At 40.8% G+C, this 15,457-nt stretch overlaps 1 protein-coding gene across 1 annotated transcript in view; it reads right to left on the bottom strand.

The window, feature by feature from the left end:
* Nucleotides 1–8,281: 8,281 nt before the first annotated feature.
* The window catches only part of QSER1 (glutamine and serine rich 1), a 73,709-nt gene continuing 66,533 nt past the window's right edge, over nt 8,282–15,457 (bottom strand). The window contains exon 13 of the mRNA XM_011936364.1: nt 8,282–8,438. Within this exon, the coding sequence (XP_011791754.1) occupies nt 8,386–8,438 (53 nt within the window). The 3' untranslated portion in view covers nt 8,282–8,385. The remainder of the gene's footprint in view (nt 8,439–15,457) is intronic.

Here is a 15,457-nt window from a genome sequence, read left to right as displayed (position 1 = left end):
GCTCAGCACAGCTGCTTTGTCAGATTGTGACCAGACTGTTTCTTTAAGCCGGACTCCAGTCCATTTCTCTTTACTGGGTGAGACCTCCCAGTAGGGTCTTCCAACCAGCCCCACACATTTTCTATGGACAGAGATCTGATCTCTCCCTGGGACAGAGTGCCTGGGGGAGGAGAGGGCCACCGCCTGGGTTGTCCGGACGACTCAGCCACTCCAGTCAGGGGTTTGAAGAGTCCAAGATGATGGAGCAGAGGTGGTTCCCAGTATGACAAGGCTATCCTGTTGAAGTATGGCCAGAATGCTTCTTTAAGTGGGACCCTGATCCACTCCTCCTTATGGGCAGGTCCTCCCAGCCAGGGCCTCCAGCCACCTCTGCCCATGTTCTACTGCCAACCAAGCTCTAATTTCTCCCTGGGACAGAGTCCCTGGGGAGCAGGGCAGGCTGCCACCTTGGCTATTTAGGCTTATCAGCTAGTCCAGCCTATGGGCCTTGGAGAGCCCAAATCAATTGGGGACTGAAGGGATCTGCAACACAGCACAGTTGCTCTACCAAAAAGCAGCCAGACTGCTTCTTTAAGAGGGTCCCTTATCCCATTTATCCTGACTGGGTAAGACCTCCCAACTGGGGTCTCCAGCCACCTCCTATAGGCACCTTCAGGCTGGCAACAGGTCAGCATCCCCAGGACGAAGCTTCCAGAGGAAGGGGTAGGCTGCCATCTTTGCTGTTTTGCGGTCTTCACTGGTGATACCTCCGGGTATGGGAAAAACGGAGGCAACTAGGGTCTGGGGCAGACCCCCAGCAAACCACAGCAGCCCTATGGAAGAGTGGCCAGACTGTTAAAAGAAAAACAAACAAACAGAAAATAACAACAACAACAGTACCCACAAAAACCCCATGCAGAGGTCAGCAGCCTCAAAGACTGAAGGTAGATAAGTCCACAAAGATTAGAAAGAATCAATGCAAATACTCTGAAAATTCAAAAAGACAGTGTCCCTTTTCCTCCAAATGACCACAACACCTCTCCAGCAAGCGCTAAGAACTAGGCTGAGGCTGAGATGACTGAAATGACAAAAGAGACTTCAGAATATGGATAAAAATGAACTTCACTGAGCTAAAGGAGCATGTTGTAACCCAATGCCCAGAAGCTAAGACTCATGATAAAACAATGCAGACACTGACAGCCAAAATAGCCAGTTTAAAGAGGAACATAACTGACCTGACAGAGCTGAAAAAACCACTACAAGAAAATGCAATCACAAGTATTAACAGCAGAATAGACCAAGCAGAGGAAAGAATCTGAGAGCTTGAAGACTATCTTTCTGAAATAAGACAGGCAGACAAGAATAGAGAAAAAAGAATGAAAAGGAATGAACAAAACCTCCAAGAAATATGGCATTATGTAAGGAGATCGATGGGTCTATGATGGATTGGGGTACTTGAAAGAGACAGGAAGAACGGAACCAATTTGGAAAATATACTTGAGGATATCATCCAGGAGAACTTCCCCAACCTAGCAAGACAAACCAACATTCAAATCCAGGAAATGCAGAGAACCCCAGTAGGATAAGATACTCCACAAGAAGATCGTCCTCAAGACATATAATCATCAGATTCTCCAAGATCTAAATGAAAGAAAAACTCTTAAGGGCAGCCAGAGAGAAAGGCCAGATCACCTACAAAGGGAAGCCTATCAGATGAACAGTAGATCTCTCAGTGAAAAGAGATTGGGGGCCAATATTCAATATTCTTAAAGAAAAGAATTTCCAAACCAGAATTTCATATCTGGCCAAACTAAGCTTCACAGGCAAAGGAGAAAATGTGCTAAATGTTCCAATCAAAAGACACAGAGTGGTTAGCTGGGCATGGTGGTGCGCACCTGTAGTCCCAGCTACTCGGGAGGCTGCAGCAGGGGAATCACTTGAACCCAGGAGGCAGAGGTTGCAGTGAGCTGAGATCACACCACTGCACTCCAGCCTGGGTGACAGAGCGAGACTCCATATCAAAAAAAAAAAAAAAGACACAGAGTGGCAAGCTAGATAAAGAACCAAGACCTGGCCGGGCATGGTGGCTCATGCCTGTAATCCCAGCACTTTGGGACACTGAGATGGGCAATTCATGAGGTCAGGAGATCGAGACCATCCTGGCTAACATGGTGAAACCCTGTCTCTACTAAAAATCCAAAAAAAAAGTTAACTGGGCATGGTAGCAGGCACCTGTAGTCCCAGCTACCTGGGAGGCTGAGGCAGGAGAATGGCCTGAACCCGGGAGGCAGAGCTTGCAGTGAGCTGAAATAGCACCATTGCACTCCAGCCCTGGCAACACAGAAAAGAAAAAAAGAACCAAGACCCGTCAGTATGCTGTCTTCAAGACACCCATCTCACATGCAAAGACATACATAGGCTCAAAATAAAGGGATGGAGGAAAATTTACCAAGCAAATGGAAAACAGAAAAAGTGGAAGTATAATCCTAGTTTCTGACAAAACAGACTCTGAATCAACAAAGGTAAAAAAAAGACAAAGAAGGGCATTACATAATGGAAAAGAGTTCAATTCAACAAAAGAGTAACTATCCTAAATATATGTGCACTTGATATAGGAGCACCCAGATTCATAAAGCAAGTTCTTAGAAACCTTCAAGGATTAGACTCATACACAATAATAGAGGGAGACTTTAACAAAGCTGCCTGACAATATTAAACAGATTATCAAGACAGAAAACTAACAGGGATATTCAGGACCTGAACTCAGCTCTGGATCAAGTGGACCTGATAGATATCCACAGAACTCTCCACCCAAAAACAGCAGAATATACATTCTTCTTATTGGTACATGGCACTTACTCTAAAATTGATCACATAATTGGAAGCAAAACAACCCTCAGCAAATGCAAAATAACTGAAATCATAATAGTCTCTCAGACCACCACTCAATCAAATTGGAACTCACAATTAAGAAATTCACTCAAAACTACACAAGTGCATGGAAATTGAACAACCTGCTCATGAATAACTTTGGGGTAAATAATGAAATTAAGGCAGAAATTTTGAAACTAATAAGAACAAAGAAACAATGAACCAGAATCTCTGGAACACAGCTAAAGCAGTGTTAAGAGGAAAATATATAGCACTAAATGCCCACATCAAAAAGCTAGAAAGATCTCAAGTGAACAACACAACATCACAACTAAAAGAACTAGAGGACCAAGAGCAAACAAACCACAGAGCTAGCAGAAGACAAGAAATAACCAAGATGAGAGCTGAACTGAAGGAGATAGAGACATGGAAAACCCTTTGAATAATAAAAAAAATCCGGGAGCTGTTTTTCTGAAGAAAGTAATAAAATAGATAGACGGCTAGCTAGGCTAATAAAGAAGAAAAGAGAGGGCCAGGCACGGTGACTCACAGGGCGCGGTGACTCCCGGCACTTTGGGAGGCTGAGGTGGGCAGATCACAAGGTCAAGATCGAGACCATTCTGGCCAGCATGGTGAAACCCCGTCTCCAATACTTAAAGTACAAAAATTAGCTGGGCATGGTTGTGCTCGCCTGTAGTCCCAGCTACTTGGGAGGTTGAGGCAGGAGAATTGCTTGAACCCAGGAGGCGGAGGTTGCAGTGAGCCAAGGTCGTGCCACTGCACTCCAGCCTGGCAACAGAGTGAGACTCCGTCTCAGAAAAAAAAAAAAAAAAGAAAAAGAAAAGAGAGAAGATTCAAATAAACACAATCAGAAATGATGAGGGGAATATCATCACTGACCCCACAGAAATATGAACAACCATCAGAGAACACTATAAACACCTCCATGCACATAAACTAGGAAATCTAGAAGAAATGGATAAATTCCTAGACACACCCTTCCAAGGCTGAACCACAAAGAAATTCAATCATTGAATAGACCAATAATGAGTTCTGAAATTGAGGCAGTGAATAAGTAATCTACCAACCAAAAAAGCCCAGGACCAGATGGATTCACAGCTGAATTCTACCAGAGGCACAAAGAAGAGCTGGTACTATTTCTACTGAAACTATTCCAAAAAATTGAAAAGGAGGGACTCCTTCCTAACTCATTCTATGGGATCAGCATCATCCTGATCCCAAAACCTGGCAGAGTTGCAACAAAAAAGGAAAACTCCAGGCCAATATTCTTGATGAACATTGAAGCAGAAATTCTCAACAAAATACTGGCAAACTGAATCCAGCAACATATCAAAAAACTTATCCACCATGATCAAGTAGGCTTCATCCCCGGGATGCAAGGTTGGTTTAACATATGCAAATCAATAAATGTGATTGATCACAGAAGCAGAACTAAAGACAAAACCCACAAGATTATCTTAATAGATGCAGAAAAGGCCTTCGATAAAATTCAACATCCCTTCTTGTTAAAAACTCTCAATAAACTAGGTATTGAAGAAACAGGCCTCAAAATAATAAAAGCCATATATGACAAACCCACAGTCAATATTGTGCTGATGAAAACTGGTACAAGATAAGGATGCCCTCTCTCACCACTCCCTTCAATGTAGTGTTGGAAGTTCTGGTCAGAGCAATCAGGCAAGAGAAAGAAGTAAAGGATATTCAAATAGGAAGAGAGGAAGTCAAACTAATTTGTTTGCAGATGATGTGATCCTATGTCTAGAAAACCCCATCCTCTCATCCCAAAAGCTTTTTAAGCTGATAAGCAACTAAAGCAGAGTCTCGGGATACAAAATCAATATGCAAAAATTGCTGGCATTCCTATACAGTAACAACAGGTAAGCCGAGAGCCAAATCACAAATGAACTGCCATTCACAATTGTCACAAAAAGAAAAAAAAAATACCTAGGAATACAGATAACAAGAGAAGTGAAGGACCTCTTCAAGGAGAGCTACAAACCACTGCTCAAATAAATCAGAGATGACACAAACAAATGGAAAAACGTTCCACACTCATGGATAGGAAGAATTAATAACATGAATATGGCCATACTGCTGAAAGCAATTTATAGATTCAATGCTATTCCCATTAAACTACCATTAACATTGTTCACAGAATAAGAAAAAAAACTATTTTAAAATTTGTATGGAACCAAAAAAGAGCCCAAATAGCCAAGGAAATCCTGAGCAAAAAGAACAAAGCTAGAGGCATCACATTACCCAACTTCAAACTATACTACAGGGCTACAGTAGCCAAAACAACATGGTACTGGTACAAGAACAGATACATAGACCAATAGAGCAGAATAGAGAACCCAGAAATAAGACCATGCCCCTACAACCACCTGATCTTCGACAAACCTGACAAAAACGAGCAACGAGGAGAAGATTCCCTACTTAATAAATGGTGCTGGGAGAACTGGCTAGCCATATGCAGAAAACTGAAACTTGACCCCTTCCTTACACCACATTACAAAAATCAGCTCCAGATGGATTAAGGACCTAAATGAAAAATCAAAAACTATAAAAACCTTAGAAGAAAACCTAGGCAATGTGCCATTCAGGAGATGGCATGGGCAAAGATTTCATGATGAAGATGCCAAAAGCAATTGCAACAAAAGCAAAAATTGACAAATGAAATCTAATTAAACTAAAGAGCTTCTGCACAGCAAAAGAAACCACCAACAGAGTAAACAGCCTGCAGGATGGGAGAAAGTTTTTGCAATCTATCCATCTGACAAAGGTCTAATATCCAGCATCTATAAGGAACTTAAACGAATTTACAAGGAAAAACAAACAACCCCATTAAAAAGTTGGCAAAAGACATGAACAGACACTTCTCAAGAGGACATAACATGTATCCAACGAACATATGAAAAAAAGCTGAATATTGCTACTTATTAGGGAAATGTTCATCAAAGCCATAATGAGATACCATCTCACACCAGTCAGAATGGCTACTATTAGAAAGTAAAAAGAAAAAACAACAGATGCTGGTGAGGTTGTGGAGAAAAGGAACACTTTTACACTGTTGGTGGGAGCATAAATCGATTCAACCATTATGGAAGACAGTGTGGCAATTCCTCAAAGACCTGCAGGTAGAGATACCATTTGACCCAGCAATTCATTACTGGGTATATACCCAAAGGAGTATGAATCATTCTAATATAAAGATACGTGGATGTGTATGTTCATTGCAGTACTATTCACAATGGCAAAGACATGAAATCAACCTAAATGCCCATCAGTGAGACTGAATAAAGAAAACGTGGTACATATACACCATGGAATACTTTGCAACCAAATAAAGGAACAAGATCACGTCCTTTGAAGTGACATGGATGGAGCTGGAAGCCTTTATCCTCAGCAAATGAACACAGGAACACAAAACCAAATACCACATTTTCACTTATAAGTGGGAGCTGAATGATGAGGACACACGGACACATGGGGGGCAAACAACACTCACTGGGGCTTGTTGGAGGTTGGGTGGTGAAAGGAGGGAGAGCATCAGGAAGAATACCTACTGGTTGCTGGGCTTAATACCCAGGTGATGGGATGATCTTTGCACAAACCAGCACAGCACACGTTTACCTAACAAACCTGTACATACTGTACATGTACCCCTGAACTTAAAATAAAAGTTGGACATAAAAAAAAAAAAACACCTCTGTGGCTCACACCTGTAATCACAGCACTTTGGGGGATCAAGTGGGAGGATCGCTTGAACCCAGGAATTTGAGACAGCCTGAGTAACATGGCGGAACTCCATCTGTACTAAAAATACAAAAAAATAGCTGTAGTAGTACACACCTGTAGTCCCAGCTACCTGGGAAGGTGAGATGGGAGAATCACTTGAACCCTGGAGATTGAGGCTGCAGTGAGCCGAAGTTGCACCTACTGCACTCTAGCCTGGGCAATAGGAGTGAGACCCTGTCTCAACAACAAGAATAACAACAACAGGAAAAACTGGAATATTCTAGAGATATAGAAGGCCATGTGCATTTGCACACTGTACACATGTCCAGAAAAAAACCTGAGAAGGTTCTAATCTCTCACCTCTGACTGACTTGTAGGTGCTGCACAAGCAGGAAGTGAAGATGAAGGCAGAGTTATAAATTGCAAAGCATTGATAGCGTGCCCAAACACACATAGAGATCCTTGGTAAAGGGCAGAAGACTCATTGGTTCAAAGCATTTAAGGAAATGTCTGTGCAATCATTAGCTGGTCACTAAGCTAAATGAGCAGAGCCTTCAGTGGCCACACATGGTAAATACTATAAACTTTACAGAATTATACCAGGAAAGTTACTAAACAAATAGCAGCAACCAGAACAAACACAAACTACAGCAAAACCTGGCTTGGGGTGAGTATATATCCAGATTTACCACATTATAGTGCTTAAAATATTTAATTATCAACAAAAAATTAAGACATGCAAAGAAATAAGAAAGGAAAACAAATGTACAGGATAAAAATTGTTGGTAGAAACTGACCCTGAGGAAGCCCAAAGACTTCAATTCACCCATTACAAATATATTCATGGAATCAGACAAAAAGATGTTTAAAGAATTAAAGGAATGTATGAGAATAATGTCTTACATAATATGGGATATCAAGAAACAGAAATTATAAAATAGAGTTGGGACCGGGTGCTGTGGCTCACGCCTGTAGTCCCAGCACTTTGGGAGGCCAAGGCGGGTGGATCACTTGAGGTCAGGAGTTTGAGACCAGCCTGACCAACATGGCAAAACCCTGTCTCTACTGAAAATACAAAAAGTAGCCAGGCGTGGTGACGCATGCCTGTAATCCCAGCCACTCAGGAGGCTGTGGCATGAGAATCAGGTGAACCCAGGGGGCAGAGGCTGCAGTGAGCCGAGACCACGCCACTGTACTCCAGCCTAGGCAACAGAGCAAGACTCTATCTCGAAAAAAAAAAAAAGAGAGAGTTTAAAAGCATAATAACTCAAGTGAAAAATTCACGAGAGGGACTCAACAGCATATTTGAGCTGGAAAAAGTAAAAATCAGCATACCTGAAGATAGATTGAAATTATCCAGTATGAGGAATAGAAAGAAAAAGAAAGAAGAAAATGAGCAGAGGCTGAGAGACCAGTGGGACATCATCAGGTGTATGAAGATGCCCTTAATGGGGTGGCCAGAGAGAGAGAGTAGAGAGCGAAAGGAGTTAAAAGAATATTTGAAGAAATCATGACTAGAATGCTATGGTCTGAATATTTTCCCCAAAATGTATGTGTTGGAAACTTAATTCCCAATGCAACAATGTTGGGAGTGGGGGCTTAATGGGAGGTATTTAGATCATGAGGTCTCTGGCCTCATGAATGGGTTAATGCCACTATAAAAAGGGTTTGTGGGAATAGGTTTACTTTCTTTCATTCTTTTGCTATGTAAAGACACATTGTTCATATCAGCTTGCCCTCCACCTTCTTTCATGCTGAGGCATAGCAAGAAGGCTCTCAACAGCCACCAAATACAGGTACCTTGATCTTGGACTTCCCAGTCTCCAGAACTATAAGAAGTAAATTTCTGTTGTTTATAAGCTACCCAGTCTGTGGTATTTTATTATAGCAGCACAAAACAAAGACAAAATTCACCGCAATTTGATGAAAAACATGAATCAACACATTTTTAAAAACTCAGTACTAAGCTTGTTCTGGTGGTGTGTGTCTACAGTCCTAACTCCTCAGGATACTGAGGTGGGAGAATTGCTTGAGCCCCAGAGTTTAAGACCAGCCTGGGGAACATAGCAAGATCCTGTCTCTAAAAACAAGAACAATTGCATAAAGCAATAGTCAGTAATTATAAAACTGTGTTGATCTTGTTGCATAAAGCAATAGTCAGTAGTTTTAAAACTGCTGATCTGAGTTGATGGGCTTTCAATATATAAAAATAGATTTTATATAACAATAGCACAAAGGAAGGGGAAGGGAACAAAGTGAAACTATGTTGGATAAATGTTTTTATATATTACTTAAATGAAATTGGCATTAATCTGAACTAGGCTGTTTTAAGTTAAGATGTTAATTATCATCTACAGAGAAACCACTAAGAAAATAATTCTAATAAATATATAGTGAAAAGCCCCAGGGAGTCAGGCATAGTGACTCACACCTGTTATATCAATGCTTTGGGAGGCTAAGGCAGGAGGATTGCTTGAGACCAGGTGTTTGTGACCAGTCTAAGCAACAGTTGAGACCTTATCTCTACAAAATAAAAATAAAAATAAAAAATGGCTGGACATGTTAACATGTGCCTGTAGTCCTAGCTACTTGGGAGGCTGCTGAGGGAGCAGAATCGTCTGAGCCCAAGAGTTTGAGGCTGCAGTCAGCTATGATTGGGCCACTGCACTCCAGCCTGGGTGACAGATTGAGACCCTGTCTCAAAAACAAACAAAAACAAACATAAAACTCAGGGAATTAAGATGGTACGCTAGCAAATCTATTTAGCACAAAAAAAGCAATAATGGAAAATGGAAAAAGAAAAAAAGACATAAACCTTTAGAAAACAAATAGCAAAATGTCAGAAAGAAACCCCACTTTATTATAATGACATTAAACATGAATGGATTAAAAACTCTACTCAAAAGACAGAGATTGGCAGAATGACTTTAAAAAAAGCATGATCCAACAATATACTGTCTGCAAAAGATACAGGTTAGATTCAAAGACATGGATAGGTTAAAAATAAATAAACATCAGGCAACTAACATATACTTAACAGTGTGCTAGGATTGAGGTGTAAAAAGAGAAATAGGACACTATTACCTGTTTTCAATTTCCATCTGGTGGGAACAGCTTAGATGTCTAAAAACAATTCCATGGTCATGCGAGAAGTGATATAATACAGGACACTCAGAATTCTTTGGGATCACAGGAGGAGTTTCTCAGACTGTCTGAGGGAAAATAGTAGTCTTCTCTATGGAGCTATGTTAAACTCGAATGTTAAAGGATGTTTACTGGATAGAAGAGGAAGGGGAGGAGGAAGACTTCTTGGTAGGCAGAAGGAATATGGTCAATAAAAGCATGAAAGCATGCTTAAAATGGTGTGCTCAGCAAAAACAAAGAAAAAAACTTGTGTAGCTTCAGAGTTGTGTCTATAATTATAGAGATGGGAGATCTATTGGGAAACTAGGTGAGAAATATAAGATAGGCCACATCATGACTGGTCTGGTAATCAAGGAGACAAATTTTGGTGACAGTGTGCAGATTAGTATGGAGGATTAAGAATCTGGGAGCAAGCCAGGTGCAGTGGCTCACACCTGTAATCCCAGCATTTTGGGAGGCCCAGGCGGGCAGATCACAAGGTCAGGAGTTCAAGGCCAGCCTGGCCAATATGGTGAAACCCCATCTCTTCTAAAAATACAAAAATTAGCTGGGCGTGGTGGCGTGTGCCTGTAGTCTCAGCTGCTCGGGAGGCTGAGGCAGGAGAATTGCTTGAACCAGGAGGTGGAGGTTGCAATGAACCGAGATCGTGCCATTGCACTCCAGCCTGGGTGACAGAGTGAGACCCTGTCTTAAAACAAAAAAAAAAAAAAAAGAAGAAGAATCTGGGGGCAAGGAGATCAGCGAAGCATGAAAGAGACAGGTGATGAGGACTTGGTCTAAAAAGTACTATTAATTTGTACTGAAGGGAAATCAGATGGGGGTGGGGAAGGGAAAGTTGAACAGATTTCTTCCTTTCTTCTATGCATATTTCTTCTGCACCTATTAATTGATGTATATGGTGCTCAGTGAATGTATAGAACTAGGTGGATGATTAGATGTGGTCAGAGAAGGAAAGTATCAAAAATGATTTCTATTATTTCCAGCTCAGTCAACTGTGGATAGGGAGGGTATCCTCACTTTTAAAATCAAGGTCAAAGAATTAGAGGAAATTTCCAAATAATTTGATTTATCAGTATATCAAACTCAAGAACTTTTGTAACTGATAGCCATTAATTTTGGTAAAAAACACATAGTACAGACTTTACCCTCTTAATCTTTTTTTTTTTTTTTTTTTTTTTGAGACAGGGGCTCGCTCTGTCACCAGGCTGGAGAGAAACTGCATGATCATGGCTCACTGCAGCCTCAAACTCCTGGGCCCAAGTGATTCTCCCTCCTCAGCCTCTCAAGTAGCGTAGACCACAACAGGCATGTACCAACATGCTGGGCTAGTTTTTTTATTTTTTTCTGTAGAGACGAGAGTCTCCCTATGTTGCCCAGGCTGGCTGTTTAACTATTTTAAGCATACAGTTCAGTGATGTTAACTATTTTTCATTTTCTTGTGTAGCAGATCTCTAGAACCTTTTTATCTTGCAAAACTGAAAGTCTGTATCTATTCCACAGCTCCTTTTTTCCCCTCTCCCAACCTCTAGGAATCACAATTCTGTTTCCATGATTTTGACTATTCTATATATCTCCTATAAGTAGAATAATACAGTATTTATCTTTATGTTACTGGCTTATTTCACTTAGCATAATGTCCTCAAGGTTCATCCAGGTTGTAATATATGGCGAGATTTCCTTGGATTTATAAGTCTGAATAATATTCCATTGTATAGATACACTGTATTTTCTTTGTTCATCTGTCAATGGGCATTTAGGCATTTTTGTAATTGTGAATAATGTAATTAATATGGGTATGCAAATATCTCTAGACCCTGTTTTCATATCTTTTGGATATATACCCAGAAGTGAGATTGCTGGATCATAAGGTAATTCTACGTTTAGTTTTTTGAGGAATATCCTTACTGTTTTTCATGGTGACTGAATCATTTTACATTGCCACCAGCAATGCACAAGTGTTCCAGTTTTTCCATACTCACCAACACTTATTTTCTTTTTCTTTATACAATATTTAAAAAATATATAGAGTCTCACTGTGTTTCCCAGGCTGATCTCAAATTCTTGGGCTCAAGTGATCCTCCCACGTCGGCCTCCCAAAATGCTGGAATTACAGACATCAGTCACCACTCCCTCCCCTCCCCTCCCCTCCCCTCTCCTCCCTGTCCCATCCCTTCCCTTCCTGTGGCCATCCTAATGGGTGTGAGGTGATATCTTGTGATTTTGAATTGCATTTCTTTAATGGTTGGTGATGATAAGCATTAATCCATATGCTTGTTTGTATTTATATATCTTTTTCAGAGAAATACGTGTTCAGGTGCTTTGCTCATTTTTTAAATGGGCTACTTGTTTTTTTTGTTTTTGAGTTGTAGGAGTTCTTTATGTATTCTGGATATTAACCTTTTATTAGATATATAATTTGTAATTATTTTCTTTAATTCTGTAGGTTGCCTTGCATTTTGTTCTTTCCTTTGGTATGCAGAAGTTTTTAAGTTTGATGTTGTCCCACGTATCTACTTTCACTTTCATTGCCTGTGCCTTTGGTGTCATATCTAAGAAATCATTGCCAAGTACAGTGTCATGAAACTTTCCTCCTATATTTTCTTCTTCTAAGAGTTTTATAGTTTTAGGTCTTATATTTAGGTATTTAATCCATTTTGAGATAAAATATCTTATATAGTGTAAGGTGAGGTTCCAACTTCAAACTTTCATGGGTGGATATTGTTCTATCAGTACCATTTGTTGAAGACACTGTCCTTTCCATATAGTGTGGTTGTGGCACTCTTGTCAAAAATCATTTGTGCAGAAGAACAGAAGAAAAACCAGTTGACCATATACATGAAGGATTATTTCTGGGCATTCTATCTTGTTCCATTGGTCTGTGCATTTGTCTTTATGTCAGCACCACACTGTTTTAATTACTATGGCATTGTAATGTGTTTTTAAGGGAGGAGACCACCCCTCACATAGTCTTATGCCCAATTTCTTCTTCCAAAGAAAGAAGAAGTAAAAACTAAAAAGCAGAAATGGAATCCACAGACAGATAGCACAGCACCACACCCTGAGCCTGGTAATTAAAAATCAATCCCTGACCTAACTGCTTGTGTTATCTACAGATTTCAGACAGTGTATGGAAAATCATTGTGAAAATCCCTGTCCTGTTCTGTTCCGTTCTGATTACCGGTGCATGCAGCCCCCAGTCACGTACCCACTGCTTGCTCAATCAATCATGACCCTCTCATGCAGACCCCCTTAGAGTTGTAAGCCCTTAAAAGGGACAGGAATTGCTCACCCTGGGAGCTCGGTTTTTTGAGGCGTGAGTCTTGCTGACGCTCCTGGCCAAATAAAGCCCTTCCTTCTTTAACTTGGTGTCTGAGGGGTTTTGTCTGCAGCTCGTCCTGCTACATTTTGAACAGACTGCAATTTTGATAGGTCATTACTTCTGGTATTTAGCAGATGATTTAATAGAAATTCATCGGGGGTCCTGCTATCATTTACAGCGGCAGTCCCCAGCCTTTTTGGCAACAGGGACCAGTTTCATGGAAGACAGTCTTTCCACGGACCAGGAGAAGGGGTGATGGTTTTGGCATGAAACTATTCTACCTCAGATCATCAGGCATTAGTTAGATTCTCATAAGGAGCATAAGATTCTAGATCCCTTGTATGCGCAGTTCACAACAGGGTTCTGCTCCTATGAGACTCCTATGAGATCTGACAGGAGGTGGAGCTCAGGCAGTAATGTGAGCAATGGGGAGTGGCTGTAAATATAGATGAAGTTTCACTTGCTTGCCAGCTGCTCACCTTGTGCTGTGTGGCCTGGTTGCTAACAGGCCATAGACTGGTACCGGTTCACGGCCTGGGGATTGGGGACCCCTGATTTACAGGATATTGAACTAATATTTCTCCTCGTGTTTAGAAAAATAAGCTAATGTCTGGGTGCAGTTGCTGGTGCTTGTAATCCCAGCACTTTGGGAGGCTAAGGTGGGTGGATCACTTGAGGTCAGGAGTTTGAGACCAGTCTGGCCAACATGGTGAAATGCTGTCACTACTAAAAATACAAAATTTAGCCAGACTTGGTGGCTGATGCCTGTAATCCCAGCTACTTAGGAGGCTGAGGCAGGAGAATCACTTGAACCTGGGAGGTGGAGGTTGCAGTGAGCCAGGATCATGCCACTGCTCTCCAGCCTGGGGGACAGAGAGAGAGACTTCATCTCAAAAACAAACAAACAAACAAACAAACAAAAAACAACAAAAAAAACCTAACTTTTTTTTTTTTTTTTTTTTTAAGATGGAGTCTCACTGTGTCACTCAGGCTGGAGTCCAATGGCACAATCTCGGCTCACTGCAACCTCTGCTTACCAGGTTCCTGCCTCAGCCTCCCAAGTAGCTGCAATTACAGGCACACACCACCATACCCAGCCAATTTTTATATTTTTAGTAGAGACAGGGTTTCACCATGTTGGTCAGGCTGATCTCGAACTCCTGATCTCAGGTGATCCACCTACCTCAGCCTCCCAAAGCGCTGGGATTACAGGCATGAGCCACCACGCATGGCCAAAAAAAAAAGCTAACTTAAAATATATTTTGAAATAATACTTGTTGGGCAAATGTGGAGAAATAAGAACCCTCATACATTGATGGTGGGAATGTAAAATAGCGTAGTCACTTTGGAAAACAGTTTGGCAGTTCCTCAAAAAGTTAAACACAGTTAGTATATGACTCAGCAATTCTAGGCCAAGGTATATATTCAAGAGAATTGAACTAGTGGGTCGACCAGAACCTGATGATGCACAATTGTTCTTAGCAGCATTATTTATAATAGCTAAAAGGTAGAAGCAACCCAGATGTTCATGAACTGATGAATGGATAAACAAAATGTGATATATCTATACAATGGAATATTATTTAGCCAGAGAAAGAAATGAAGTACTGATACAGCTATAACATAGGTGAATTCTGAAAATATTATGTTAAGTAAAAGAAACCAGACCTAAAAGACAATACGTATTATGTGATTCCATTTATATGAAATGTCTGCAATAGACAAATCCATAAAGATAGAAAGTAGACTGGAGGGAGAGGGAAATGAGTAATAACTACTAATGGATATGGGATTTCTTTTGGGGATCATGCAAATGTTCTGGAATTAGATAGTGGTGATGGTTGCATAATCTTGCTAAAAACAACTTAATTGTATGCTTTATTTTATTTTATTTTTTGAGATAAGATCTCTCTTTGTCACCCAGGCTGGGGTGCAGTGGCACGATCACGGCTCATTGCAGCCTCAACCTCCCGAACTCAAGCAATTAGCTTAGCTTCCCAAGTAGCAGGACTACAGGCACAGTCCACCATGCCCAGCGAATTTTTGTATTTTTTGTAGAGGCAGAGTTTTACCATGTTGCCCAGGCTGATCTGGAACTCCTGGCCTCAAGCAATCTGCCTGCCTCATCCTCCCAAAGTGCTGAGATTACAGGCTTGAGTCACCATGCTGGGCCTGAATTGTATACTTTAAAGGTGAATTTTATGATATATGAATTATGTCTTAATAAAAAACAGTAATTTATGAGACTCTTGTCTTAAAAGCGTATCATAACAACGTATAGTGAAAACTTTGAAATACGTGCTTAGTATGGTGATGAGAGATGACTTTGGGACGTAATTATTTTTTGCAAAATTTTGATCCTCTTTATTTTGTTAAGATTATATT

The sequence above is a fragment of the Colobus angolensis genome, unplaced genomic scaffold, assembly GCF_000951035.1.
Source record: "Colobus angolensis palliatus isolate OR3802 unplaced genomic scaffold, Cang.pa_1.0 Scaffold152, whole genome shotgun sequence".
In the NCBI taxonomy this organism is placed as follows: Eukaryota; Metazoa; Chordata; class Mammalia; order Primates; family Cercopithecidae; genus Colobus; species Colobus angolensis.
This window is presented reverse-complemented; position numbering and strand designations above follow the sequence as displayed.